Source organism: Plasmodium vinckei, assembly GCF_900681995.1.
Source record: "Plasmodium vinckei vinckei genome assembly, chromosome: PVVCY_08".
Taxonomy (NCBI): domain Eukaryota; phylum Apicomplexa; class Aconoidasida; order Haemosporida; family Plasmodiidae; genus Plasmodium; species Plasmodium vinckei.
Genome location: NC_051300.1, coordinates 835,912 through 862,182, shown reverse-complemented (window position 1 = coordinate 862,182; position 26,271 = coordinate 835,912). Strand labels below are relative to the sequence as shown.

At 23.0% G+C, this 26,271-nt stretch overlaps 10 protein-coding genes across 10 annotated transcripts; 4 read left to right on the top strand and 6 right to left on the bottom strand.

Moving 5' to 3' along the window:
• Window positions 1-368: 368 nt before the first annotated feature.
• On the bottom strand, window positions 369-4,244 carry PVVCY_0802410 (conserved Plasmodium protein, unknown function; the record flags this gene model as incomplete). Its single annotated transcript, XM_008627039.2, has 1 exon — window positions 369-4,244. One exon carries the CDS (start codon window positions 4,242-4,244, stop codon window positions 369-371), a length of 3,876 nt encoding a protein of 1,291 aa, XP_008625261.2.
• Window positions 4,245-6,868: 2,624 nt separating this feature from the next.
• Window positions 6,869-8,212, top strand: PVVCY_0802400 (histone deacetylase 1, putative; the record flags this gene model as incomplete). The annotated part of the gene is made up of 1 exon (XM_008627038.1): window positions 6,869-8,212. The coding sequence occupies one exon, from the start codon at window positions 6,869-6,871 to the stop codon at window positions 8,210-8,212; it is 1,344 nt and encodes a 447-aa protein (XP_008625260.1).
• Window positions 8,213-9,100: 888 nt separating this feature from the next.
• PVVCY_0802390 (zinc binding protein (Yippee), putative) lies at window positions 9,101-9,862 on the bottom strand (the record flags this gene model as incomplete). The annotated part of the gene is made up of 2 exons (XM_037634254.1): window positions 9,101-9,443; window positions 9,819-9,862. The coding sequence occupies 2 exons, from the start codon at window positions 9,860-9,862 to the stop codon at window positions 9,101-9,103; spliced, it is 387 nt and encodes a 128-aa protein (XP_037490375.1).
• Window positions 9,863-10,743: 881 nt separating this feature from the next.
• On the bottom strand, window positions 10,744-11,745 carry PVVCY_0802380 (thioredoxin-like protein 2, putative; the record flags this gene model as incomplete). Its single annotated transcript, XM_037634253.1, has 5 exons — window positions 10,744-10,796; window positions 10,902-10,982; window positions 11,142-11,208; window positions 11,418-11,525; window positions 11,671-11,745. The coding sequence occupies 5 exons, from the start codon at window positions 11,743-11,745 to the stop codon at window positions 10,744-10,746; spliced, it is 384 nt and encodes a 127-aa protein (XP_037490374.1).
• Window positions 11,746-13,864: 2,119 nt separating this feature from the next.
• PVVCY_0802370 (protein phosphatase-beta, putative) lies at window positions 13,865-15,407 on the top strand (the record flags this gene model as incomplete). The annotated part of the gene is made up of 2 exons (XM_008627036.1): window positions 13,865-14,552; window positions 14,674-15,407. 2 exons carry the CDS (start codon window positions 13,865-13,867, stop codon window positions 15,405-15,407), a joined length of 1,422 nt encoding a protein of 473 aa, XP_008625258.1.
• Window positions 15,408-16,186: 779 nt separating this feature from the next.
• On the top strand, window positions 16,187-17,932 carry PVVCY_0802360 (proline--tRNA ligase, putative; the record flags this gene model as incomplete). Its single annotated transcript, XM_008627035.1, has 1 exon — window positions 16,187-17,932. The coding sequence occupies one exon, from the start codon at window positions 16,187-16,189 to the stop codon at window positions 17,930-17,932; it is 1,746 nt and encodes a 581-aa protein (XP_008625257.1).
• A 19-nt stretch (window positions 17,933-17,951) lies between these two features.
• Window positions 17,952-19,172, bottom strand: PVVCY_0802350 (ribosomal RNA-processing protein 8, putative; the record flags this gene model as incomplete). The annotated part of the gene is made up of 3 exons (XM_008627034.2): window positions 17,952-18,089; window positions 18,181-18,277; window positions 18,409-19,172. The coding sequence occupies 3 exons, from the start codon at window positions 19,170-19,172 to the stop codon at window positions 17,952-17,954; spliced, it is 999 nt and encodes a 332-aa protein (XP_008625256.1).
• Window positions 19,173-21,242: 2,070 nt separating this feature from the next.
• On the top strand, window positions 21,243-22,130 carry PVVCY_0802340 (conserved Plasmodium protein, unknown function; the record flags this gene model as incomplete). The annotated part of the gene is made up of 1 exon (XM_008627033.2): window positions 21,243-22,130. One exon carries the CDS (start codon window positions 21,243-21,245, stop codon window positions 22,128-22,130), a length of 888 nt encoding a protein of 295 aa, XP_008625255.2.
• A 483-nt stretch (window positions 22,131-22,613) lies between these two features.
• Window positions 22,614-24,138, bottom strand: PVVCY_0802330 (conserved Plasmodium protein, unknown function; the record flags this gene model as incomplete). The annotated part of the gene is made up of 9 exons (XM_008627032.2): window positions 22,614-22,672; window positions 22,778-22,885; window positions 22,994-23,075; window positions 23,161-23,214; window positions 23,350-23,403; window positions 23,507-23,559; window positions 23,656-23,707; window positions 23,858-23,980; window positions 24,067-24,138. The coding sequence occupies 9 exons, from the start codon at window positions 24,136-24,138 to the stop codon at window positions 22,614-22,616; spliced, it is 657 nt and encodes a 218-aa protein (XP_008625254.1).
• A 720-nt stretch (window positions 24,139-24,858) lies between these two features.
• On the bottom strand, window positions 24,859-25,578 carry PVVCY_0802320 (telomeric repeat binding factor 1, putative; the record flags this gene model as incomplete). Its single annotated transcript, XM_037634252.1, has 5 exons — window positions 24,859-24,916; window positions 25,003-25,061; window positions 25,176-25,241; window positions 25,328-25,404; window positions 25,575-25,578. The coding sequence occupies 5 exons, from the start codon at window positions 25,576-25,578 to the stop codon at window positions 24,859-24,861; spliced, it is 264 nt and encodes an 87-aa protein (XP_037490373.1).
• Window positions 25,579-26,271: the final 693 nt, after the last annotated feature.

Below are 26,271 nucleotides of genomic sequence, written 5' to 3'. Positions count from 1 at the left end.
ATTATAAATTTATACCTATTATTTTATATGTTATAGAAGTAAAATTTTATTTTTTAACTTTTTGTGGGGCCCCCTTTTTCTCTATTTTATTAGTTCTTATTTTGAATTATTTTTAGTACTTTTTGAAAATTCATAAAAAATGAAAAAACAAATGGGGAATTATTCTATCCACAGTTATATACAACGAATTTGAAAATATAAAAAAAATTAAAAGTATTTTATTTTCTTTCTACAATATTATAGTATAGAATAAAATACCTCATAATATTGAAAGAGGTTACAAAAAAAAGGGAATATATCACTACCCCATTTCTTTATAAGGATATGCTTTATTATGTTCATCCCTATCATGTTATGTAGCTCTTTTTTCAACACAACTTGACAGATCCCTTCTTAATAAAAGATTGCAAATAAAATTTTTTTTTAAAATTTCCTGACTTATCTATCTTATTTTTTGTTAATCTATTTTCTTCTATAGACTCCTTTATGATTTGGTTAATTTCACTATCCATTTTGTTGTATTCTTCCAAACTGCTACTTGTGTTTTTTTCACTTAATGTCACTTTATTGTCATTCTTATTTTGCTTTCCATCCTTTATATGCTTAGTCGAAGGGATGGTTGCTAAATTTTTTTCACCCTCATTTTTCAAAACTTTACTCTTCATTCCATTTTCAAAATTTACAAAATTTACAAAATTTACAACTGTGTCAAGTTTAAAGTTGAGGTCTGAATCAAAGAAGGGCAATTCATCACTACTTTTTTGATCCTCTTTTATTTCATTTTGAAATATTTTATATTTATAATTTAAAATTGTAAATAAAATATTATCAACATCTTTTATTGTTTTAAAATATGACATAGTTAGACCCCCTTGCTTTAGTATATTATCTGTGATTGTTTTAATATATATTGGTAATGATTCAAATATTAATAAAAATCGAATAAAAAATAAAAAATATATATTTAACTTAAACTTTAATAAAGGAATGTTAGTAAAATATTTAAAACAGTTTTCTATAATTATGCATATCATCCTAATATTAATAAAACTACTATTGTCTTCATCTTTCAACATATTATTTAAAATCGGGTTCTTATTATTTATAAACAAGAATTTTGAACAGCTTTCTATATCAGCATCGTAATGGAATGGGTTCCCACTACCATGTACTTCTTTACCTAATGAATCACAAACATGTTTAGTGTTTATTGCTGCATTTTCTTCGGTCGATAGTAAAAACCTTTTTGCTAATACTTTATCTTTAATCATTTTTACAAACTTCACATTTTGAGAAAACAATTTGTAGATCTCAAAAATGTTTGAAGCATTTGACATACTAGCATCCGAAAAGGAAAGTAAAAAATATAATAAATCAAAAACATTAGATGAACTTATTGTTTTATAAATATATAATCCTGAAAATAAATGTGCATATTGTATAAGATATGGAAATGTCTTAAAATCATTGTCTTCAAAATTTTTTATAATTTTTTCATTCAGCTCATCAATAATATGTATTACAAACTCAGGTTTATAAATTGCTATATAATATAATATAGATGCTATTTTATTTATTTGGTTAATACTCATATATTTTAAATATTTATAAATATATTTATTTAAAAAATGACTTATAAATGTTTCATCCCAATTATATTTCCTTATATATTTAGAAATCTCATATGCATTTTCATCCTCAACACTATTCATGTCTTGAAGTAACAACTTTTTTAAAAAATATTTTTTTTTTTTTTTATCTTGGCTAGATAGCTTATTAGAAACATTATCCCCTCTATTATTAATAGTGTCTACATCTAAATGTGTGTTATTTGAAGAGAAATTATTTCTTTTTGTTTTCTCTACTAAATAATTATTTACTTTAATGCAACATTCTTCAAACACATTTTCTAACGATGATGGTATATTTTTTGTATTTTTTATTTTTTTCAACTTTTGTAATATATATAAAAAACGTATATGTGTCTTTGAATTGGTTAGTAATAATATGGATGAATTTTCTAAGATATAAAAACATAATTCTACATGATCTTGTGTAAAATGTTCTATTAATAAATTTAAAATATCTAATACATAAGACATATCTAATAGTTTGAATTTAACTAGTTCACATATATATTTTATACATTTTGTTTTTTTACTTTGACATGGTAATTTATTTTTTACATCTTTTTCAATAATGCGTTTTAATTCATCTATTATTATCAAACAAATGTCTTTATTATATTTATTTAAAATTGCTATATATCTACAATAAAATGGAATCAAATTCAGAGTAATCTTATTCAAATATATTAGTTTTGTTGCAATTATTTTCCTTTTTTTCTTTGTATTATAATTTAATAAAAATATCATAATCATATTCTCAACATCCTTTTCATTAGTCATATTAATTATTTTATTTGTATAATTAACAAACTCATCATGTTTATTTTTTTTTTTTTTTAAAACACTTTCTCCCCCATTCTCAATACCTTCTAAAATTATATCCTCTTCATCATTTTCCTCATCATTTAAATTTATATTAATATTAGAATATTCTGGAAAAACTGTATAAAAATTTTTTTCCTCGATATTTTTCCATTCATAGCATATTTCATTTTCTTCACTATCTACACAAATGTTGTTATTTTGAATAAGTGATGGATTACTAGACAATTCAAGCAAAGTTTGTGTTTTACTTTTTTGTTTTTGTTCATCATTTTGCTTTTTTAGACGGTCTGAATTTATTATATAATTATAGCTATCTTTATCAACCCCTAACAATTGTATACCATCTATTTGAATCTGATTTAAATTAAACTTATTTAAGTCTCTAAATAAAAGACAAAAATTTTTACTTTTATTATATATTTTAAAAAAGTAATGATCCTCATTTGATACAACTTTTTTATTGCCATTTCGATATTCATTATCTACATGCTCAGCATATAAATATGTCAATATTTTGTATATAGAGAATTTGTAAAAAATATTAAAAAAATTTATTATATAATTTTTTACATATTTCATATGGTCTAAGCTTAGCTTATTTTGAGATGCATCTGATTTGGCTATTTCGGCATCACTAAATAAGCTCATTGTGTTTGTAAAAAAATAATCATAGACAACTATAGTATTAACACTCAAGCACTTTTTAATCATATTTAATGTATCTATTTCAGATAACTTGCCATTATTTTTTTTTTCCATATTATATGAATATACCCCCAATTTTGATAATCCCCCTTTGAGTCCCTTTTCTGTTTCTTTCCCTAAACTATTTACATCCATATTTAGAGATGAATAAAATGTTATATTTATAAACATATATATTAGCATGTCTTTATTATTACAAATTTTAAGTAATACTAATTCAAAGTATAAACATAATAATATTTTTCTCAACCTATTTTGGTTTTCTATCTTCTTAACAATATTACAATTTTTGATAAGTTCTTGAATATATAATTTTTTATCTGAATTATTTTTTGAATATATTTTGTCTTTACTATTTATGTCATTTGATGTGTTGGTCCAAATAGGAAGAGAAACAAACTCCATCCTTTTGTCATTAAAATTGTTTTGAAATAAAAAAGTTTGATTTTCAATATTTTCAATATTTTCATTATTTTCTTTATTAATATATGATATCATTTTTTTAAAAACCTCACTCTTAATCTTGTTTAAATTGTTTGTATTATCATCTTTGTTATTGTAATTTTCTTCTACCCCTAAAGTGGCAAGATTAGGGTTGTCTACATTATTATATATATCATGAAAAATAATAAAAAAATAATTTTGATCTTTTTCTTCTAGCTTAAAAAATTTAATAAATATTAACTTTTCAATTAAATTATCTACATTATTATAATTTAGATAAATATATTTTAAAATATTTACCAAAATAAATATATCAGAATATTTATTTATATGTATACTTAAATTTAAAATGTAGCTAATTATTTCACTTAAATATTTACTTATATTTAATGTTTTTATATCATCTTCTAATTTTATTATATCATTTTTTTCTAAGCTTTTTATATTTGCATTTTTTAATCTATTAATAAATTTATGTATTTCAATAATACTCATTTTTTTTTTTATATCTTCACTTTTTTCATTTTCATCATTATTTTCTTTGTCTATTTTTTTCCCAATTTTACTACGTAATATATCATTTTCTGTTTCATTAGTTAGACACCCAATATCTTCCTCCGAATTTTTTATATCACTATCCATTCCAGTTTATTTAAAAAAAAAAACTACTAAATAAATGAACTACCAAACAAGTCCTCACTAATAAGTACACTCTATAGATAGTAACCACATGCAGCAGTAGTAGCAGTAGCAGTAGTAGTAAACGTGTGTAAATTTGGAATGTTGTACAGAATATTGTACAGAATATTGTATAAAAATTGGGTGAAAGTAAATTCGTTTTATATTATATGACCAGATCATACATTTTCTTACTTTCTATTTTTTGTTGTTGTATTTTTTTTATTTTCAAATCATGTATGAAAGTTTTGTAAAAAAAATGGTCATAAGCATGCCTTAATGTCGTAATAAAAAATGAACATTCTCAAACAAAAAAATGAAATGTATATATTAAACTGTGTTGACCATATTATATGCAAATGTTTATGCACATTTTTATTTATCCATTGTATTTCCATACTAAATAAATTTATGTATACAATTTATGTGTATACTGATATTCTTACAAAATGTTTTTAAACTATTCCAACAAATATAACAATAAAAAAAGAATAAAATTTCTTTTCATTATTTTTATATATATGTGCATATACATATTTTTTTTTATAATTTTTAACTGTTAAACTTTATGTGATGGGAAAAAGGAAAAAAAAAGTATTCCTACATTATTATAGACCTTTTAAATTTCATTCATTTTTTGAAATATATTATACTTTGTACTTTTTCATCGCATTTAGCTCATAAATATTCGTTAAAAAGAGGATAAATTTTCAAAGCTTTGCAAATATACATAATTAATCATGTTAAACTATAAGTAAACATTTTTCAACACACTATATTCCTATATATGTGTACATATAATTTTATAAAATAATGTTCACATTAAGAATGACATAATTATAATTATTTATTTACTCTTTGTTTATATCAAACATAAGTTATTTTTAGCGCATACCAATGAAATATGAGCGTGAATAAATTAAAAAAATTACATAATATGACCTGTATCCCTTACATAGGATACACATAAAAATGAACTTCCCAAATTATATATAAGCAGCATGTGTGTTATATAGAGGGATATATTCCCCCATTATTTCCTTCTTTTTTTTAATATACTATATTTGACTATATTTATTGTGAGCTTAATATAAAGGTTATAATTCCTTGCCATGGGCATACAGATATATGGCAATACTTACCCACACGTACATACTTAAACAAATGAGATATAATAATTATATCTTATGACAATTTTCAATTTCTTAAGTAGAAAGAACAAAAGACAATATGGAAGGTTTTAATTTTGTTTACTTTTGAAATACTATTTATATTAGTATGGCTACTAATTTACATTCTCATAATAAATTTTTTACAGTACCACCAAATATATGCATATATTATCATATTGTAATTGTTTATATCCCTTTTATTTAAATAAAGTAGTAACATTTTAATCATAAAAAATATATTTATACATTGTATATATAATTGGTTAAATCCAGACATAAAAAAAAATAGTAGTATAAAAATACAAGCTTATAAACAAAACCAAATATTTTTATAAAAAAATACAAATATATCGATATAAATAAAAAGACAATTTAGTCTACAAATATATATTAAAATTTCAAACCCGTTTTTTTTTTTTTTTTTCTATTAACATGTCATAAAAATATGGTTGATAGCTAGCTAATATTAAATAAACCGAAAAATATATTTAGCTATATTTATATATATACACATAATTTTAAAATCAATGTTATTTTGGTATTATCCTTTTTGATTTTAAATATAATATATGTTTAATACAATCTAAAATTATTTATGAGTTTTCGTTTTATTGTATGCATGTGCGTTTAGTACATATTATGTCACTTTTAAAAATATTTCATTTTTTCTTTTTTAAAAAAAAAAATATAGCCATATTATTAGAATGCATAATTCAATATTTCTTTAAAATTTATATTCACATTATTTTTATTATATTGTGTAATTATATAAATTACATATAATATACTACATATATATATATATTATATGTATACGTGCATACAATTTACACTGTTTTAGTTATATGCATAAATGAGGGGCATTTTTGTACATATTTTATATGTACTAGCTAAAACATGTTTTTTTTTTTTTTTTTTTAATTTATATACATTTTTAAACTTATCACTTGGGTGAATAATAAAAATATGTATAATTGTCCCCTATTATAAATACATATATTATGTATGTTCATGCAAATATATTTTTGTGTCCCTTATAATTATTTTTGTGAATAATAAAAAAAATAACTAAATAGCTCTTCCTATAATTTCACTGAAATGTAATAACGCTTTTTTTTTCTTTTTAAAGAGCTAAAGGACATAGTCTCATTGTTACAACAAAATTTTTGAATAAATATATATGTATATGATTATTTATAGGTGTAAAAAATATTTATAGGGATACACTATTGTCACACAATTTTTAACGAAGAACATTCCATTTAATTACTTATTAATATTACAAACTTAGTATTACATTGATAACTCTTTTTATAGTTTCCCCACTTAGCATATTTATTTTTCTTTATTTAAAAACTTTCCCATTGTATGGATGGTACAAATATATAAACAACTCACATATGTATATGTATAAAAATGTCGAATAGGAAAAAAGTAGCATATTTCCATGACCCTGATATAGGTAGCTATTATTATGGAGCGGGTCATCCTATGAAGCCTCAAAGAATTCGAATGACACATTCGTTAATTGTATCATACAATTTATATAAATATATGGAAGTATATAGGCCTCATAAAAGTGATGTGAATGAGTTAACTTTATTTCATGATTATGAATATATTGATTTTTTATCATCAATATCTATGGAAAATTATCGAGACTTCACATACCAATTAAAACGGTTTAATGTTGGAGAAGCTACTGATTGCCCAGTTTTTGATGGCCTTTTTCAATTCCAACAATCATGCGCAGGTGCATCGATTGATGGTGCAGCGAAATTAAATCATCATTGTGCTGATATCTGCGTGAACTGGTCAGGTGGTTTACATCATGCAAAAATGTCAGAAGCTAGTGGTTTTTGTTATATTAATGACATTGTTTTAGGAATATTAGAACTGCTAAAATATCATGCTCGTGTCATGTATATTGATATTGATGTTCATCATGGGGATGGAGTTGAAGAAGCTTTTTATGTTACTCATAGAGTTATGACTGTATCATTCCATAAATTTGGTGACTATTTTCCTGGTACAGGTGATATAACAGATGTTGGAGTTAATCATGGAAAGTACTATAGTGTTAATGTGCCATTAAATGATGGAATAACAGATGAAGCATTTGTGGATTTATTTAAAGTTGTTATAGACAAATGTGTTCAGTCTTATAAGCCTGGTGCTATTATACTTCAATGTGGAGCAGATAGTTTAACGGGTGATAGATTAGGAAGATTTAATTTAACTATAAAAGGTCATGCAAAATGTGTTGAACATGTACGTTCATATAATTTACCATTATTAGTTTTAGGTGGTGGAGGATATACAATACGTAATGTATCAAGATGTTGGGCATATGAAACTGGAGTTGTTTTAAATAAACATCATGAAATGTCTGATCAAATTAGTTTAAATGATTATTATGATTATTATGCACCTGATTTTCAATTACATTTACAGCCATCTAGTATACCAAATTATAATTCTCCTGAACATTTAAGTAAAATTAAAATGAAAATAACAGAAAACTTAAGGAATATTGAGCATGCCCCAGGTGTTCAATTCTCTTATGTACCACCTGACTTTTTTGATTCAGATATAGACGATAAAAGTGATAAAAATCAATACGAACTTAAAGATGATAGTGGAGGTGGTAGAGCAGCAGGAACAAGAGGAAAAGAACATTCATCTAGCCATCATCTAAGGCGAAAAAATTATGAAGATGATTTCTTCGATATGTCAGACAGAGATCAAGGAATTATTTAATGTAAAACTCAATCATACTTACTGGAGTCTAATTTGCGTGTATGAAGCTTTTTATATATACATAATTGCTAATATATGCATATTTCCCTAACTCGATTTATATCATGCTATCTAAATGAAGTGCTCCCCCCATGTTTTTAAGAAAAAAAAATAGATAGAAATAAAATAAAAATATTTTTATTTGTTTAAACATTTTTTTGTCTTAATTGTTTAATTTTGAATATAATATTTTTTAATAATTGATGTGCATATATTTTTTTCACGCATCGACACTTTTAAAGACTTAACATTATTTAAAATAATCGCTAATATATTTATTCACATTACCCATATTATTATGAACAGTTAATAATTATTATTTTAGCAGCAAGCCATTTATAAATATGAACATTATTGTTATGCCTTTTGGCTAGTTTTTTTTTTATTTTACTCTTACATTAAATGAAAGTATATTTGAATGAAAAATGGAAAATTATGAAATATGCAAAGTTAATTTGTTCGGTAGGTATATTTATTTTATAGTAACATTAATTTGAGCAGTAAATCATTGGAAATGACGAATGAATTAATATCAAACATGTGTATTTTTAATAAGGGGAACAAATTGTGGCATGAACGGTACAGTAAAATATATGATAGTGTGCATGTAATTTGTATATGCACACATGTATATTTTGTTCTACCCATCATTAATGTATAATAAAATAAATAAATAAAAAAAAACGGTGAAAAAAATTGTTAAAATAGAGAGAAATAAATAAAATGAAACAAACTTAAATGCCATTTAATTGTATGCATATATATGTACAATATATGCTTTTTTTTTCCTTTTTTTTTCTTTTTATTTTTGAATATATCTTAGGAAGAAACTTCTCCTAAGTAGCGGTATCAAAAATCACAATCAGATGATTTAAGTTCGAATTTGTGTTCTTTTCCACATTTATCAATAACTAAAAAAGAGAGTAAAGCTTTTTCTAAAATATATTTTCCTTTTTTATATTTCTGAGATTCTTCAGATGAATCTTCATATTTCCATCCTACATTATTTCTACAATTACTACAATAAATATCAACTATTGTATGTTGACCAGTTGTCATCATTCTATCCTCATATTGTCCTTCACATATATTTATAACTTTTGAAAAAAGCCATGCTGGTCCTGTTCTACCTCTAAACGAAGTAGAAACAAGTTCGCTTGGATCGGACAGGTGGTTTCCACATTCTGAGCAACTAAAGTAAGAAAACACAAAATTGAAAAGAAAAATATGTAATATGCTATATATTATACATAGGCTAATGGCAAAGAACACACATGTTTTATAAATGAAACTCTCATTAAGCAATCATAAGCTTGTTTATAATCGTTCTATTTAAATATAAAATAATTTATTTTTTGTAGTGTTCTTTAAGTTGGTATACAATTGTGTGTGCTCTCATATTTTATGCACATATAATAGATTGATTTTATGTACATGTGAATGTGTAGTGTCTTTGTAGACTCATTTTCTACACAAACAATATATTATATACCACTGTCTCATGCATATATTTATAAAGTAACTAAATGTATGCTAAATGAAATGTATATTTTTTTGATGGTATTACCTGTATGCGTAGTTGCTCAAAAAAACCTTGAATGATCTACCCATATATTCTATGGAATTTTTTTAATTAAAAAAAATTAAAAGTTTAAAATCATTTATATTTTAATAAAAAAATTAATGTACGCATGTACAATCAACCCTTAAATATATTAGTGGAATTTGCTTAAACTTATTTGAAGGATAAAAAGATAGGACAATTTTATATTATAAATATATAGTATGTATATATATATATTTAAGTGATGTTTTTCCTTTTTATAAGTTTTATTTTTTAATAAATTATTTTGTAAAAAAATAACACATTATTTTTTATGCATATATAAACGTGCTTTTATATATTTGCTATATTTTATTTTATATTTTTTATTTATTTTGTTTTTTTTTTTTTTTGTGTGGCATGATTTACAAAAAATAAATTTCACCGTAAAAAAAAAATAACATAATAAGGATAGTTTATAAAAATTAACAAACTGAAAAGGATAAATAAAAAATTGAGTTATACATAAATATACTTAAATATAAATATGTGTATTTATAGGAAGGACAAAATTAAAGGCTATATAAATTAAATATAATAAACTAATGAATTAAAAAAAATAATAATAAACAATATAAAAAAAAAAGTAAATGAAATAAATAACACATTGCAATTATACACAAATTATGATATTATTTTTCAAAATTTTTTAAATGCTATTTATCATTAGTGTTATTTTTTCTATGAAATATTTGATACCCATATATCTCAAACTATTTCGAGTTAATTCACTCTATAATTATACATATGTTTTAATATAATTATTTTCAAATATATCTCACTAAATATGTTTACATTTTTTGTGAAGGTACATACATTATTTCCTTTCACATGCATGCCAACATATGTAGGGCCTATAAAAAGACTGCTTTATTATACTACTATCATTTTAGTTACTTTGATGCTTTTCAATGCATTTCATTAATTCCTGCTCATTCATTCCTACAAATAAAAATAATAAAAGGAATACGAATTGTTTTTTTACAAAATTGCAATCTAAAAGCATTTACTACATATCTATGTCTTTCTATGCTTATTAAAACTTACCGACTATTTTGTCTAAATATTTTCCTTTTTTTCTGAGCAAAACAGTGGGAAGCTCATTTATGTCTTCGTTTTCACCCAATTCTTGAAAATAAAAAATAAGCAAAAAAAATAAAAAAAAAAATAAACAAAAAAAATATTGACAACCCACATAATGCAGAACAAAAAAAATGAAACTTATCACCATAATATTTAACAATAAAAATATATTAGGCACTGATTTAAAAAAAAATAAGATCTTACCTGGAAGCTCATCAATGTCTATATATAAAAATTCTATATTCTCTTTTTCTTCTCCGAGCTTTTTAATCTATAATTATATATATATATAGTAATATAAATATCGATTAAAAAAAATTTGCACATATTTATATATTAGTAAAAATATAACAATTTTTTATATAATTTTTATGCATAATATACTTTCAAAAAAATGAAACATAAACAATAACTGTTTTATCATTGTAAAGATCAATAAAAAAATGCATATGTATATATGCTCATTTTTCAAATACTTACTATAGGCTTTAATTTTTTACATGGTGCACACCATGAAGCCCCAAACTGGGCTACCACTAAACTATCAGAATTTACTTTTTGTAAATATTGATCAACCTTTGATATTTCCTATAATATAAATTTATTTCATAAAAATTTTATTCTCTATAATTTATTAGCATTCATATTTTATTAATTATATATTTTTTTAAATTAAAAGTGGAAAAAATATATACTAATTATATAACTGTATTAGTTGTAATCATTTTTTTACCGTATAAATATTTCGTCTATGCATTTTTAAAATTGCAGAATGTTTAAATTCTCTTAACAACTTGAATGAACTCATTGTGAAAGACTATAATTTTTATTATTATTATTATTGTTATTTATTTTTTATTTTTATTTTTCACTAACTTGTGTCTGCTAAACATATGAGCATACACATACTACATACACTATTCTACAATGTAAAATGATGATATATAAAATGGTGTTTCACTTTTTTTTTGTTCAGGGTTATGTGCATCCCTTTTTATTCTAATTTTAGTTGTAAAATAAAGCATAAAATTATTTCTATAAAAAATGATCTATTAAAATGTAATAGCAATATATTATTCATTCATTGAAAAAAAAAAATAAAAAAAAAAACCTGCGTGTACAAATTTGTAAACAATCATGTCATTATTTAAGCATACTTGTTTATGACATCCCAATAAAAGTAGTGGAAATAATGAAAAATAAAAAAAAATTAAAATTCTATAAAATTATTAATGTAGTTAGCTTTTTAAAAATATTCCTTTATACATCCATAAACAACCTATTTTATGTATGTTTTTTTTTTTCATAAAAAAATCTACATTTGCACTGAAACTCTCACTATATGTAAAAATGTAGGACTTTGTTTTACGACAAAAAAAAAAATATAACCTATATTTTACACAGAGTATTTTTGTGTTATAAGTTCTATGCATATATATATATATTCCGCTGTTAATATTTTTTTAAAATGTGAAAAGGAAAAAAAATATACATACATATGTACACAAAGATATATTCATAAGTATTCGCAAATTTTTTTAAATAATTTATACATAAACACGTACAAATATATTTGCCAATTTTCAATTTGTACACAAACACATTTATAATTTTAACACGTAATGCATATAAAAAATATATATTCTTTTTTTTTTTTTATATATTTTTTCCACAAATTTAAATATGTCATTTTTTTTAAGAACTTAAAATTTCATATATAGTTATATATATATATTTTTTTTCCACACTCTACCCATCAATTTTATTCTATTCTTATTTCTCCACATACCCTATATTTTTAGCTATATATTTAAAACCTATTAACATTATGTTCTTGTAAATAATCTACCCAAAAAACAAAAAGAATAATTTGTAGGATGTGTAAATTTATTAATTTACTTTTTATAAACAATATTTATATTGGCGAGTGTATATATCTATACATTTTTTTTTTTTTGCACATAATAATTTTACATTACTTTATGACCTATAACATGTAAATGTTTTTTTATAGTAAATTACACAAGCAAATATTCATAAGACTAATACAAAATGTGTATTATATTATTATTGTTATTATTTTAATTAATTATATATACAAATATATATATATATATATTTTTATGTCTATAGTTTTTTGACTTTTTATTTAATTTAGGTTTTATTCTGTTATTTTATCTCTTTACTATTTCCCACTTTTTTTTTTTTTTTTTGCTCTCTTTCTCAAATTATTATTTCACCTATTTTGTTAATATATATTTGTATATTACCTTAACAAGACATAAATATTTCTACCCTTTTATATGCTCACCATTTTTTGAAACAAATTAATACTTTATATATTAGCTATTGTAAATTTCCGCATATATTATTGTATATTTGTAATGTGGTATTTCTATATATGCAGCATATGCATATAAAGGATATACATAATTGAGACATTTATATTCTGTAATATATTCCTTATTTTTTATTAAGTTAGCAATAATTAATGAATAATATATACAACACATTACGCTGAAATTTTTTGCAAATTTCGAAATTTTCTCAAAATTAAAAAGTATTCTAAAAATGCCATATATAAAAATATTGTTATATATTTTATAATAAAACAACTAAAGTATTTTATTACGCACAGTTTCACGAATTTTACAAAAGTATGGTAAGCCCATTTTATTTAACCATATATAAACACACATTTTGAAAAATTAAAAAATATTATAAATACATTTTTTTTATGAACATGGTCAGGTAAAAATGCATAAAATTATGTACACCTTTTTTTTTTTCAGGCAATTTAGCCGATTTATAAGTGATCATTCCATAAATTAATTTCGTATACCTACAAGTTTTATGTTGTTCAAATTTATTACACATCATATAGATATATATATGTATGTGCTAAAAAAAAAATAAAATAAAATAAAATGAACGACTTTGAATTATCGAGTAGGAATATGCTATTTAGTGATACAATAAATTCAAAAGAAAATCTTAAGGAATTAAATAAAAATATAAAAAGAGATAATATATATATGGAGACGAAAAAAAAGGAAAACAATAATGGAATTGAAAAAAAAGAGGAATATGAAAAAAAATATAAAATATCGAGCGATAATGAAGAAAACTTTTATAACTATCAAAGTTTTACATTAGATCATGAAAATAGTACAACATATGAAAACTTGTCTGTTAAAGAATTTAGTGATGAAGAGGTTAGTTCGGAAAATGAATACAACCAAAAAATTAAAATAAATAAAAATAATTCTATAAAATATAATAAAGATATAGTTAATTATGATAAAAATGATTATGATCAAAAACCACAAAAAAACATAGCTCAAAATTCTATTTTTAAATATGAGCAAACTAATGAAGAAATTCAAAATAATTATTCTGTTCAACGTGTATCTAGAACAACACACAATGTTGATGAATGGATAAATAAGTTATTAAAATGTCAATTACTAACAGTTGAAGAAGTTAAATTAATGTGCAATCTTTTGATTGATATATTAAAAAATGAGCCTAACTGTGTGCAGGTTCCAGTACCAGTCACAGTTGCCGGTGACATCCATGGCCAATTTTACGACCTCCTCGAGTTGTTTCACATAGGTATGCATAATATATACGTACATACATACATACATACATACATACAAATTTAGTGCATAACAATTTTAAGGATACATGAACATGTACATACTCTTTTTCCTTTGATTTTTTACATGTGCAGGAGGTCTCCCCCCCGATGTGAGCTACCTTTTTTTAGGTGACTATGTAGACAGAGGATACTACTCCTGTGAATGTTTTTGTTTAGTGGCTTGTTTCAAAATTAAGCACCCAACTAAAGTTACAATATTAAGGGGTAATCATGAAAGTAGGCAAATAACAAAAGTATATGGATTTTATGATGAATGCATAAGAAAATATAATAATGATTCAAGTGTTTGGAAATATTTAACAGATGCATTTGATTATTTACCATTAACCGCCATAATAAATAATCAGATTTTTTGCGATCATGGTGGTATATCACCATATTTACAAACAATAGAAGATATAAATAAACTAGATAGATATAAAGAAATACCACAAGATGGTGCTATCTGTGATTTATTATGGAGTGATCCTGCTTCTTCTGAGGATGAAGTAATTGATGGATGGAAACCCTCTCCTAGAGGTGCAGGTGTTTTATTTAATGAAAAAAAAACGAATACATTTTTACATATGAATAATCTTAGTTGTATATGTCGAGCTCATCAATTAGTTCAAGAAGGTTTTCAATGGATGCATAATGATAAGGTTGTTACTATTTTTAGTGCACCCAATTATTGCTATCGATGCGGAAATTCAGCATCCCTTATGTTGGTTGATGAATTTATGGAAAAAGACTTTGTTACATTTAATACAGCCCCTTTAAGGGCAAATCCGCATACGCTAAGAAATAATGTCGACTATATGTTATGATATAATTATACAATAAATATATTAACATGTCAGCATCTTTATCCAACTTGTATTTAAATTATATGCAAATCCTCATTATGGCAAAATATAGTGATTTTTTTCATGAGCTTTTGCTAGTCATATAGGAAATACCTAGGAAACTTGGTTTAACCCCTATGCAATAATCCATGTGGTATTCCATAATAATTGAAGTTCATCTTTTTATTTATTCATTCATTTTGTTTTTTTATATTACGCCTATTACTTTTATTACATTTTTTTATTTCACATTATTTTTACTTATATTTTTTTGTTTTATAATACAAATTATAATTAGCTACACACACGGTGAAGCATATACTTATTTTTTTTTTTTGTGAACTTCGTTATTATACATTAAGCCAAACTATTCAATAAAATATATTTTTTACAATCTTTTCTTTATCATCCTTTTTTAAATTATTGCCTAAAATGGGTATAAAATATTTATAAAAACTGAAATAATGATTGGGAAAGTAATGGATATAACTAGCCGGTCCGCCTATGCATGTGTTCATTCCGTTTTATTCATCATGGATTTTATTTTTATATTATTCATTCGGTTATTTATTTTTCTTATTTTTTCAATTTTATTTTATTTTTATTATTTTGTTTACTTTTTTGATAAACGCATTTTGTGAGAAATTGCAAACAATAGAATCCCAATTTGCATATGCATACATGAAGTATGCTCTTCCCCTCAAAAACAATTGTTATGGATTAAAAAAAAAAAAAAAAAGAAAACATGAAATTTATTTATAATGTTATTTAAAATATTTGTTTTAGTAACTATTGTGAATTATATCCTCTTTACAGTGAATTGTATAAAAATTGAAAAAATAAAAAAAAACTTTTTTATAAGCTCTGCATGGAAAGTAGAGAAAATCAAATTCGCAAGGACCAAGGTAGACAAAAAAGGGTTGAGCAATATTAAAATTGATAACACAAAAAAAATAAATGATAATGAGGATAGATCTTCAAACAATCGATGGAACGAGTTAAAATGTTTTCGAAACAAATCATATGAAGGTAGTAAATATATATTTAATCGAATATTTAATGATAATGTAAAACAGAATGGAGATAAAGCTAGTGAACTATTATTTAGAGCTAACTATATTAAAGAAATAAATGGACTATATAATATGTTACCATTAGGATTAAGAGTAATAAATAAAATTAAAGATTTTATAAATAATTATTTGGAAAAAATTAATTCACATACCGTTTTTTTAAGTATATTACAACCAAAAAGATTATGGAATATTTCAGACCGATCTAAATTATATAGTGATGAATTTTTATATGTATATAAACAAAAACATCAAAAAATTGATACAGATTTAGGTGAGAGTGTAAAAAAAAAGTTTGAAGATGATGGTAATATATTAAGTCCAACATGTGAAGAAAGTGCATTAACCTTAATTAATGAAATATATAATTTAAATGCAACAGAAAAACATTTCCCTTTATTAATACATCAATATAATTATAAGTTTAGAAATGAAAAAAGATTAGAAAAAAGCTTATTTAAAAGTAAAGAATTCTTAATGAAAGATGGATATTCTTTTCACACAAATGAAAAATGCATGAATGAGATTTATGAAATATATAAAGAATGTTATAACAATATTTTTAATGCATTAGGTTTAAAATATAATATTATAAAAAAAAGAAAAAAAGATAAAATGAATGCATTAGAAAGTCATGAATATCAAATTTTATGTAGAGATGGTAAATTTAAAGAAGGTGCACACACATTTAAATTAGGTAACTATTATTCAAAAAAATTAGATATAAATTTTTTAAATAAAAAAAATGAAAAAAAAAATATATATATGGGTTCCTATGGTATTGGAATAAATAGACTTCTTTATTTTTTAATTGACAATTTTTATGATGAGGATGGAATCAAATTGCCAAGTCAAATTGCTCCATTTTCTGTCTATTTAATTCAAACAAATCAAAAAAGTAAATATTCATCTGAAAAGGTTAATAAAATAGTAAACAAGCTAAAAAATGAAGCTAATGAAAAGGGTTTAACTAAAACCCATGATACACCAATTTCACATGATACACCAATGCCTCCTGATTCGATACATAACTGTGAAGAAGGAAGAGACAACACACTCTACAACTCACTAAATAGTAATGACATGGAATACGTTTTAACTATTTGGCTATATACCATTCTTAAAGCAAATAATATTGATACCTATTATGATAATACTGATTTACATTTATCGAGAAAATTAAAAAATTGTGATTTAATTGGAGCTTCAAATAGAGTTATAATAAATTTAAAAAGTGACGAAAAAAAAAAAATTAAACTACCTACTGATTTTTATAATTATTTAGATGATAATCAAAATAATAAATATAATATATTCCATAATAAATTATATCAAGCTTTTAAAAATATACGAGTAGAATATAAAAATAGATTTTCTAATGAAACAAAAAATATTACAATTCATGAATTGCTTAATCATTTTAATTTAGTATAAAATAGTTCATAAAAAAATATTATCTTCTTTTGTAAATACATGGAGATAACAATTTTGAAGTACTACTAACCATTTTATCATTCACTACAAATGGCAATTTATCTTTTTTTTTTTCATTTGCAAAAAATAGCACATGAAAAAAGTCATCTATGTTTATCTGCAAAGGGGAAAGTAATAAAACAATTGAAAAATAAGCAGTATAAAAAAATGAAGAAATTTTGAAAGTACATCTAAGTTAATTGCATTACCTTGTTGTGAAGAGAAAATCCGACACTTTGCATAAACTTTAAAAAACCCTTGTAGTTGGTAAATCTGCTAACGACATCCGCTATTATTAAAGTTGCTCTAAAACGGGAAAAAAATTAAACAAAAATGGAATAATAAAAAATAAGCTTACAAAAGCATACACACATAGTTGAATAAAACATAATATTCTCAAATATGCAATGATAAAAACATATGGAATCGTGGATTACCCCTTTTTTAGACAACGGACAGACTCATATATAATTTTTGGCCAGTCAGTATTCATAAGACTTAAACATAAAACAAAACAATCATAAGAATCATTTTCAAGAGGTAATTGAGTTATATTACAAACTGTTACATATTTATTATATTGAATTAAATCAAAGGAAGTTATAGACCAATCTGTAAAAGTTTGAGCTATTTGAGCTTCACCACATCCTAAATCTGCTATCTTTGAATTCTTTGTATAATTTTTTTTTAAATATTTTATAATTATATCTACAGGGTTTTTAGGCCATTTTTTTTTTTGTTTATTGTACCCTGAATGATATATATTAAAAATATTTTTTGTTTCATTTAATTTTTTTTTTACAATTTCACTATTATTTGTATACATATATTCATTTATGTATCGAAATAAAGATGCATTAACTATATCTTCTGGTGTTCCTTCAATTTTTTTTTTCTTTTTATATTTTTGTTTATTTTTTTCTAAATCTATATTTCCATATATATCATCATCATAATATTTTCCCTGATGATGTATATTCAATAAACTATTTTCATTTTTATTTTTTTTTAAATAATCATTATTTTTATTAGAATCATTTGTAATGAGTTCTTTGTTTTTTGAAAATTGTCTAACCTCTTTATTCTTATCATTGCCATTTTTATTTCTTTTCTTCTTTTTGTGGATTTTTTTTTTACTAATTAGATCCCCCTTTTTATTTATATTTGACAGCTCACCCTTCTTCGTACCTTCCTTTGTCATGTTATTATTATTGTTGTATTGGTGAGGTATTTTTTTTGTTTTGCTATTTATTTTTCTTCTTGCTTTGACTCTTTTTATTAAACCTATGCTATCCTTACTATCATCATGGCTAATACTATACAAATTAAATACAATCGATAGTAGTTCCTCCCTATATATCCTCACAAAATATTTTTTTTTTCGCTTGTAATATTTTTTTAATTATATTAAAGTAATACTATTTTTTATGTACTGCTTTGTTTTGAATAAATGATATTTTAAGCATCAATTGGAAAAAAACATAAAAAAACATGAAAAAAAATATGAAAAAAACAGCCAATCTATCAAATGTTTATGCATACATATAAATATCTCTTTACATATTTATGTTTAGAAATTTGGAAATAGCAAAATTGAAATTAAGAGTATCACTTAAGTGCTTATAAATTTATGTAATTCTTTGAAAAGTTATTTTTTTTTTCTTCATATTGTGCTATATCTATTTTAGAAAGAAAAACGTCATATTTATATTTTTAAAAGAATAATTCTATTTTTTATAAAAATTCATTTTCTCCAATCCCCCAATCAGTATATTGGTTTTGTAGCTAGCTTGTTCATATTTTTTTTTTTTTTTTTTTGAATAAAAAAATTAATACATATAAATATTATATGACTGATAATTTTTCAAGGTATTAGTATGACAATTTGTACAAATAAATATAAAACATATGAATTGATAGTGGCATGTTTCCTTTGTTTCTCCGAATTAAATTATTACCAAATCTCTACAATATATTTACGTCTCATACATATTATAGGAGCATACACATGCTTAATATGCAACACTAACAATGTAGTAAACTTATTGTATTTTTTTATTTTTATAAATAATGTTGTAATTAGGTAAAAAAAAATGATAATCCAATGTAACAACTTAAATTTAGAACATAATTTTGAAATTTCATTTCCCTCTTTTATATGCAAAGCATGGGCAAAAAATTAAAAAAATAATTGGTGATATAAAAAATGTAATAATATACTCAATCGAACTACGATCAAATAAAAAAACAAAATAAAATATGTATTCATATAAGTAACCTTCACAAATTGTATGTCTTGTTATAATATATATTTCGACATCCGAGTTGTTCGAAATTATAAAACAATAAGGAAACCATTCAGTTATTTATAATTCTTTAACCCCACGATCATATATACATCCATCCCTTATACATTTACGAATATATATGTGAATAGCTATAGCCATAATACCAAATAGAAATAAAAATATTTTATTTTGTAACAACCTTTATTTTATATATACCGTTTTTTTTTATTCCATGAAAAATAATTTTTCCCTTAAAATATTCATATATATATGTACACTTGTTTAGTATGCAAAAACAAAAATTACAACATATTTTTATTTCCGAGTCCTACACTTTGGTTACATATATACAAATATTATATGCATTATCCTTAATCTTAATTCCTTTTTTCCAAGAAAAATTTTAAAGTATTAATAATCTTTTTAATAGTCATTTTTATTTTTTTTTTTTATGAACTGTTCATATATTTGTAGACAATTTTATGAACATGCATGCTTATTAGACAACCATTATAAGGTTAAAAAAAAAAGTAATAAAATAAATAATCCCGAATAAATCATGTATTGTTATTAGTTTATTTTTCAGTAAATAAAAATAAATTAAAAAAATATAAAATGATATAATTTATTTTTAACACCAATTTTTTGTTTTATTTATTCAGTTGTATACATATATATATGAATATGCATGTTTTAATAAAATTATAAAAATATATATATTTGTTTTTTTTTTCGCCCTCTTTTTTTTGCTGTTGTGTGAATCGAAAAATGTAAATTTCTCTATATCAAAATTGGTAATAAATATCATATATGTATATATATATTTGTTTGGATATTTGCAATTTTAAATAAATAGCAGCCCAAACAGGTTTACGAGTTTATACACACGTATATGCAAACACACCAACATTACACCCCTACCTATACAAACGGTGTAAACTTCTTGTAACATATATAAATCTATCGATATCATTGTAATCAAAATGGAAGAACCTAATCCCAAATCTGCGGACCTGTTCATTTCCATAGCCTTTTACTCATTTTATTTTCTATATATGTTTACGTATGCCTATGAAGCAATTTTTATTTTTTATACAAAAACGAGCTTTCTATTGATATGTGTTATATTTATTTGTACATTTGTTTCTGTAATATATGATTCATATGGTTTAGTGATTTGTTCATGGTTTTTTGTAATTATTGTAGCTTCAATAGAAATAACTAAATTTACAAATTATAGATATGGATATTTTTGGTATCACGGATTTTATAGATTCTTTTTAATAACTAGATTATTTGTAACATTACTTTTTATAATTTTTTATACAATCCATATAATAAATTTAAAAAACACTAAGTTCGAACAACTAAATAATGGGAATGTAGAAAATGCGACAACTCCACCTTCAATATCAAGAGCAATATTACCTGAACATAACATACAGGCATCAACTTTTAATAATAGTAATAATCCAGATATGCCAAGAAATTATATAAATAGAACTGTTGTAGATATTGAAAAAGATAATGACAATTTTATAGAACAAAAAAATAAAGAAGACATCGAAGATATTTCTGTCAAAAAAATATGTTTCCCTACGATAAGTAAAGATGATATACAAAGTATTTCTATGAGATCTAATATAGGTAGCATAAAAAAAATTCATCCATATAGTCATTACAAAGTTATGGCATCAGAATATTTAAATGATCCAAGAACTGTAAAATTAAAAATGAGCACTCCTGACATGAATGATGTTGAGATAAACAATGAAGTTATTTCCATGAATAAAAGTGTAATTGAAAATAATATAGATTTCGAAACCAACCATATTTTATACAACAATGATATGGGCAATATTAAAAAGTGATTGCCTGAACAGTACATGTATAAATCATATGAAACCCGAAACGTTAATAAAAACTGGGACATAAACGATTGTAATAACTTTCCTTATACTAATTGTAAAACATTTCAAGGAAGCATATTATATAAACAACCTTATTATCATAACTAGCTATAAAAAAAGCTAGTTCAATCGAAATGAATTTACAGAAAGTCAAGAGACTAAATTTGGTTGGATCAGAATAAATATTACGAACATATTTTTTAATGGATAATTTAATAAATAATATTAGTTTTATTTTATAATTTTTTTTTTAAATATGAAAGAGAGAAATATCATGTCTATTCAAAATTTTTATGCATATGATGAAATAAAGTTTTACATAATTATCATTATTTTTTTCTATTATTAACTTAAATTGTTTTTATAAATAATTTTCATTAATTCTTGTAAGAATATATTATAAGTATCTTTTGCATTTCTTTCTTATGAGATCCTTAAAATGAATTAGTTGTTTGTTTCATGAGCCAATATATTCCCATTTTTAGCATTATGTTTTTCCAACGCTAAAAAGTGAAACATGTATAGAGGAGTTAAAAATTGAGTGTTGTAAAAATGGAAATTATACATACTTTATTTTTCTATCGTTTTATATCTCCTTCTATTTTTACCTCCTTCTCTTTCTTTTCTCCTTTTATCAGCGATATCCTTTTTATGTTTCATCTCATCATACTTCTCTTTGTACAACACAGTGTTTTCACTATACATCGAATCAACACCTTTAGAAAATAACACAAATTGTTTTATAATAATAAAATAACAGAATAAGTGGCTACATAAAGAATATGCAATACAGAATGATAATTTTTTTTTTTTTTTTTGAAAACCAACTATTCCTCTAGGATAATGTGATTTAATTACTCGGGCAAGTTTGATATCATGTTTTATGTCCCTTGACAATTTTATAGTCTAACATTTTCAAAAAAAAAGTTAGTAAATGAAAAATGAGCATTTTTATCTAAAAAATTTACTACTTTTAAGTGTCCTTTTTTACTTCGAGGTATTTTTCTTGCATGTGCTCATGGTCTAATCGTCGTTCATTTGGTTTCTTAAGTTGGCAAATAAAATGGAATTGTATTTATAATACTTTTTAGTAATATGTCATAAAATAGGTTTGCAAATGTTTCTTAAAACATGCTTAGTAAACTTGTACATGTAGTAATATTTTTTTCAGTCCTTTTACCATAAGTTTTTCAGTTTGAAGCCAATACATATATGACTTCCTTAATTCATTTCTCTAAAATGAATAAGAAATTAATTAATAACGTAATTTTGTGTCTATATATTTATTTCATACTACAAATATGTAGTAACTTTTTTTTTTTTTTTTTAATTTTTACCTTTTCAACTTTAGGAAGAGGATCGTCAACCTTTACAGTTCCGAATTTAGGTTCTAATGTAGAACAAATAAGAGGGATTCATTAAAAAGACAGAAAAAAATGTTAAAAAAATTATAGCTTCTTAACTTTAGAACGAAAAAAAGGTATACCATTATCCACTAAGTCACAGAAATTCGGAGGACCATCATTTTCATCTAGTCTCTAAATATGAAACATAAAAAAATGTTGCAAATAAAAGTTAACTTATCAATGTGTATATAAATATTTGTACATTAATTTTTTAAATACTCTTTAAAATTGTAAATATATTTTACAATGGTTGAAAATGCTTGAAAAGTAAATATGGCTTACCGCATAGTCAACTCCACTTCTTTCCACTGATTTAAAAATATGATCTCCCTTTTTATAAACCGTCTTTTCTCTTATTTCTCTTTCATCTTTTAGGTCGGAATAATATTCATCAATTAGTTTATCCTTTATTTTACAAAAAAGTAAAAATAATATAAGTAAGAAGATAATTTTAACAATTTTTTTTTATTGTTTTATTTTTTTTTTTTTACAAATCTTTGATGCATTGAAATATTATCATCCTTGTTGTCCTCGAGTGTCTTTTTTTTTTCTTTTTCTCCCATTTTTTAAACAAACCATTTATTTTAATTCACTAACTAATGTTTTGTAAAACATAAATATAACTGTGTGCTTATTATATATATATATAATAGAGGCAAGCAAAACGGGATTAAATAAAATCAAGATCTTATATATTATTTGCCATATTTATTTTTAACGTATTTATCATATCCTGCACATCCATATAGTATTGAGATATAGGACAAGCTATAAATATTTTATAAAAGTATGTTTGCACTTTAAATTGTATATAATATAAAAAATTGCACACGCGAATAGCCATCTGTTTCTTTTTTTTTTCAAACATATATGCACAAAGTTTAAATGAGAAAATATTAATTTATCATTTCTATTCCTTTTATTCATTAAAATGTTAAAATATGTCTAATAAATTAGGAGAAAAATATAAATTAAAAAAAAATGGAATTTGTGGAATATGGTACCATAGGTAGTTTGTTGTCTTAAAAAAAAATAAAACAACAAAAAATATATCCATAATTATAAAAATATTTTAAATTGCAAACATATATATGTATATTTTACGAGATAATATAAAATCCTTGGTTGAAATATTTCTCTTATTTTTTATAGCAAATACAATGATATAATAAAACCTTATATTTTTTGTAAAAAAAAATACAAAAAATTATAATTATAATTATGATAGATAATATAAATAATTTACAAAGTTATAAAATATGTTAGTGTGGTTATTACCTGTTTTATATAAAAAAAACTTTTTTAAAGTTTCGATACTTATCTTTCAAACTTGTACTAGTCCTAAAAAAGACCCAAAAAAGGGTAGCATATATTTATCCTATTTTCACTTTCATTTTTCTCTCATTTATGCTCTCATTTTTGTAAACCTGTATTGGGGAAAGTCATAAGATTGTAAAATTGTAGTCCAGTTTGATAATCCATATTTCTAAAAGTTTAAGAAAAAACAAAGACAATATATTATGAACATTTGCACACACAATGTATAGAATTAAACAAAGATTTTCCAAAAATAATATGCATGTATATATTCATTTTAAACCTTTATTCCATTAACAAGAAGTTCAACTTCTCTTTTTTCCCACCTAACATAACTCCTGTATATTTTCTGTAAATTTAAAATTGTAAAAAAATTTAATATGCCATATATATAGACACTTAAAATTTTCAATCAATAATTTTTAATGCTCATACTTCTTTTTTTCCTTTCTTAATACATGTCCCTTTTTTGGTTTCCTTTTTCTCAACTAACATAGACTGGGAAATTTCGCCTTTAAATGAGGATAGCAAAAAAAATAATAATATATTATACCCATAAATTTGCTTATTTTTTTTAATTTTAAAAAATTTATATTTCTCAGGCAATATTGCATATGCACAGTAACCCCTATTTTAGAATGTTTTTTTAAATGGAAATAAATTAATCAAATAGTCGTATTACCCATTTTGCTCTTTTATCTCACAAGGTAACAATTACAACGAAAAAGAAAAGTAGCTAATTTGTCTACTTAATATAAATAGCTTTAATTTTGTTCATATAATTTTCTGCTTATTCGCTATAAAAATATGACTTATTCATGCGTTTTTATAATATTATTACAATAGCTATAACAGTAATAATAATAATTTTTCCACCTTTTTTCGAATATTAGCTTTATATATTAGTTACACAAAAGTAATATAGTTTTATTTTAAAAACTTATACAATATCAGTTTAGTTTTTATGTTAAAATAAATTAAAAGGGGAATATACCTCACTTTTTATTCTCAAATGAAATAGCTTAAAAAAAAAAAAAGTTGAATAGAGATATTAATTTTTTACATGAATGTTCAGGTGAATAAACAATTATAATGTTCTGAAAATTTCAGAAAAATGCACACACACCAATATGTGGGAATGTGCATAATGTGTATAATGAACATTTATGGATGTAGAAAAATTAGAAAAATTAGAAAAAATAAAATAAGAAATATAAAGTGAAAAAAGTAAAAAAATCAAAACATAGCTCCCTGAATGCATATAAAAATTTGGCTCACTCCATTTCATAAATGGAAGAAACTATATTTAACACATCCAGTGATATTTAACTAAAAATAAGTATATATATAAGTGAAAATGGAACAAAACATTTTTTTGT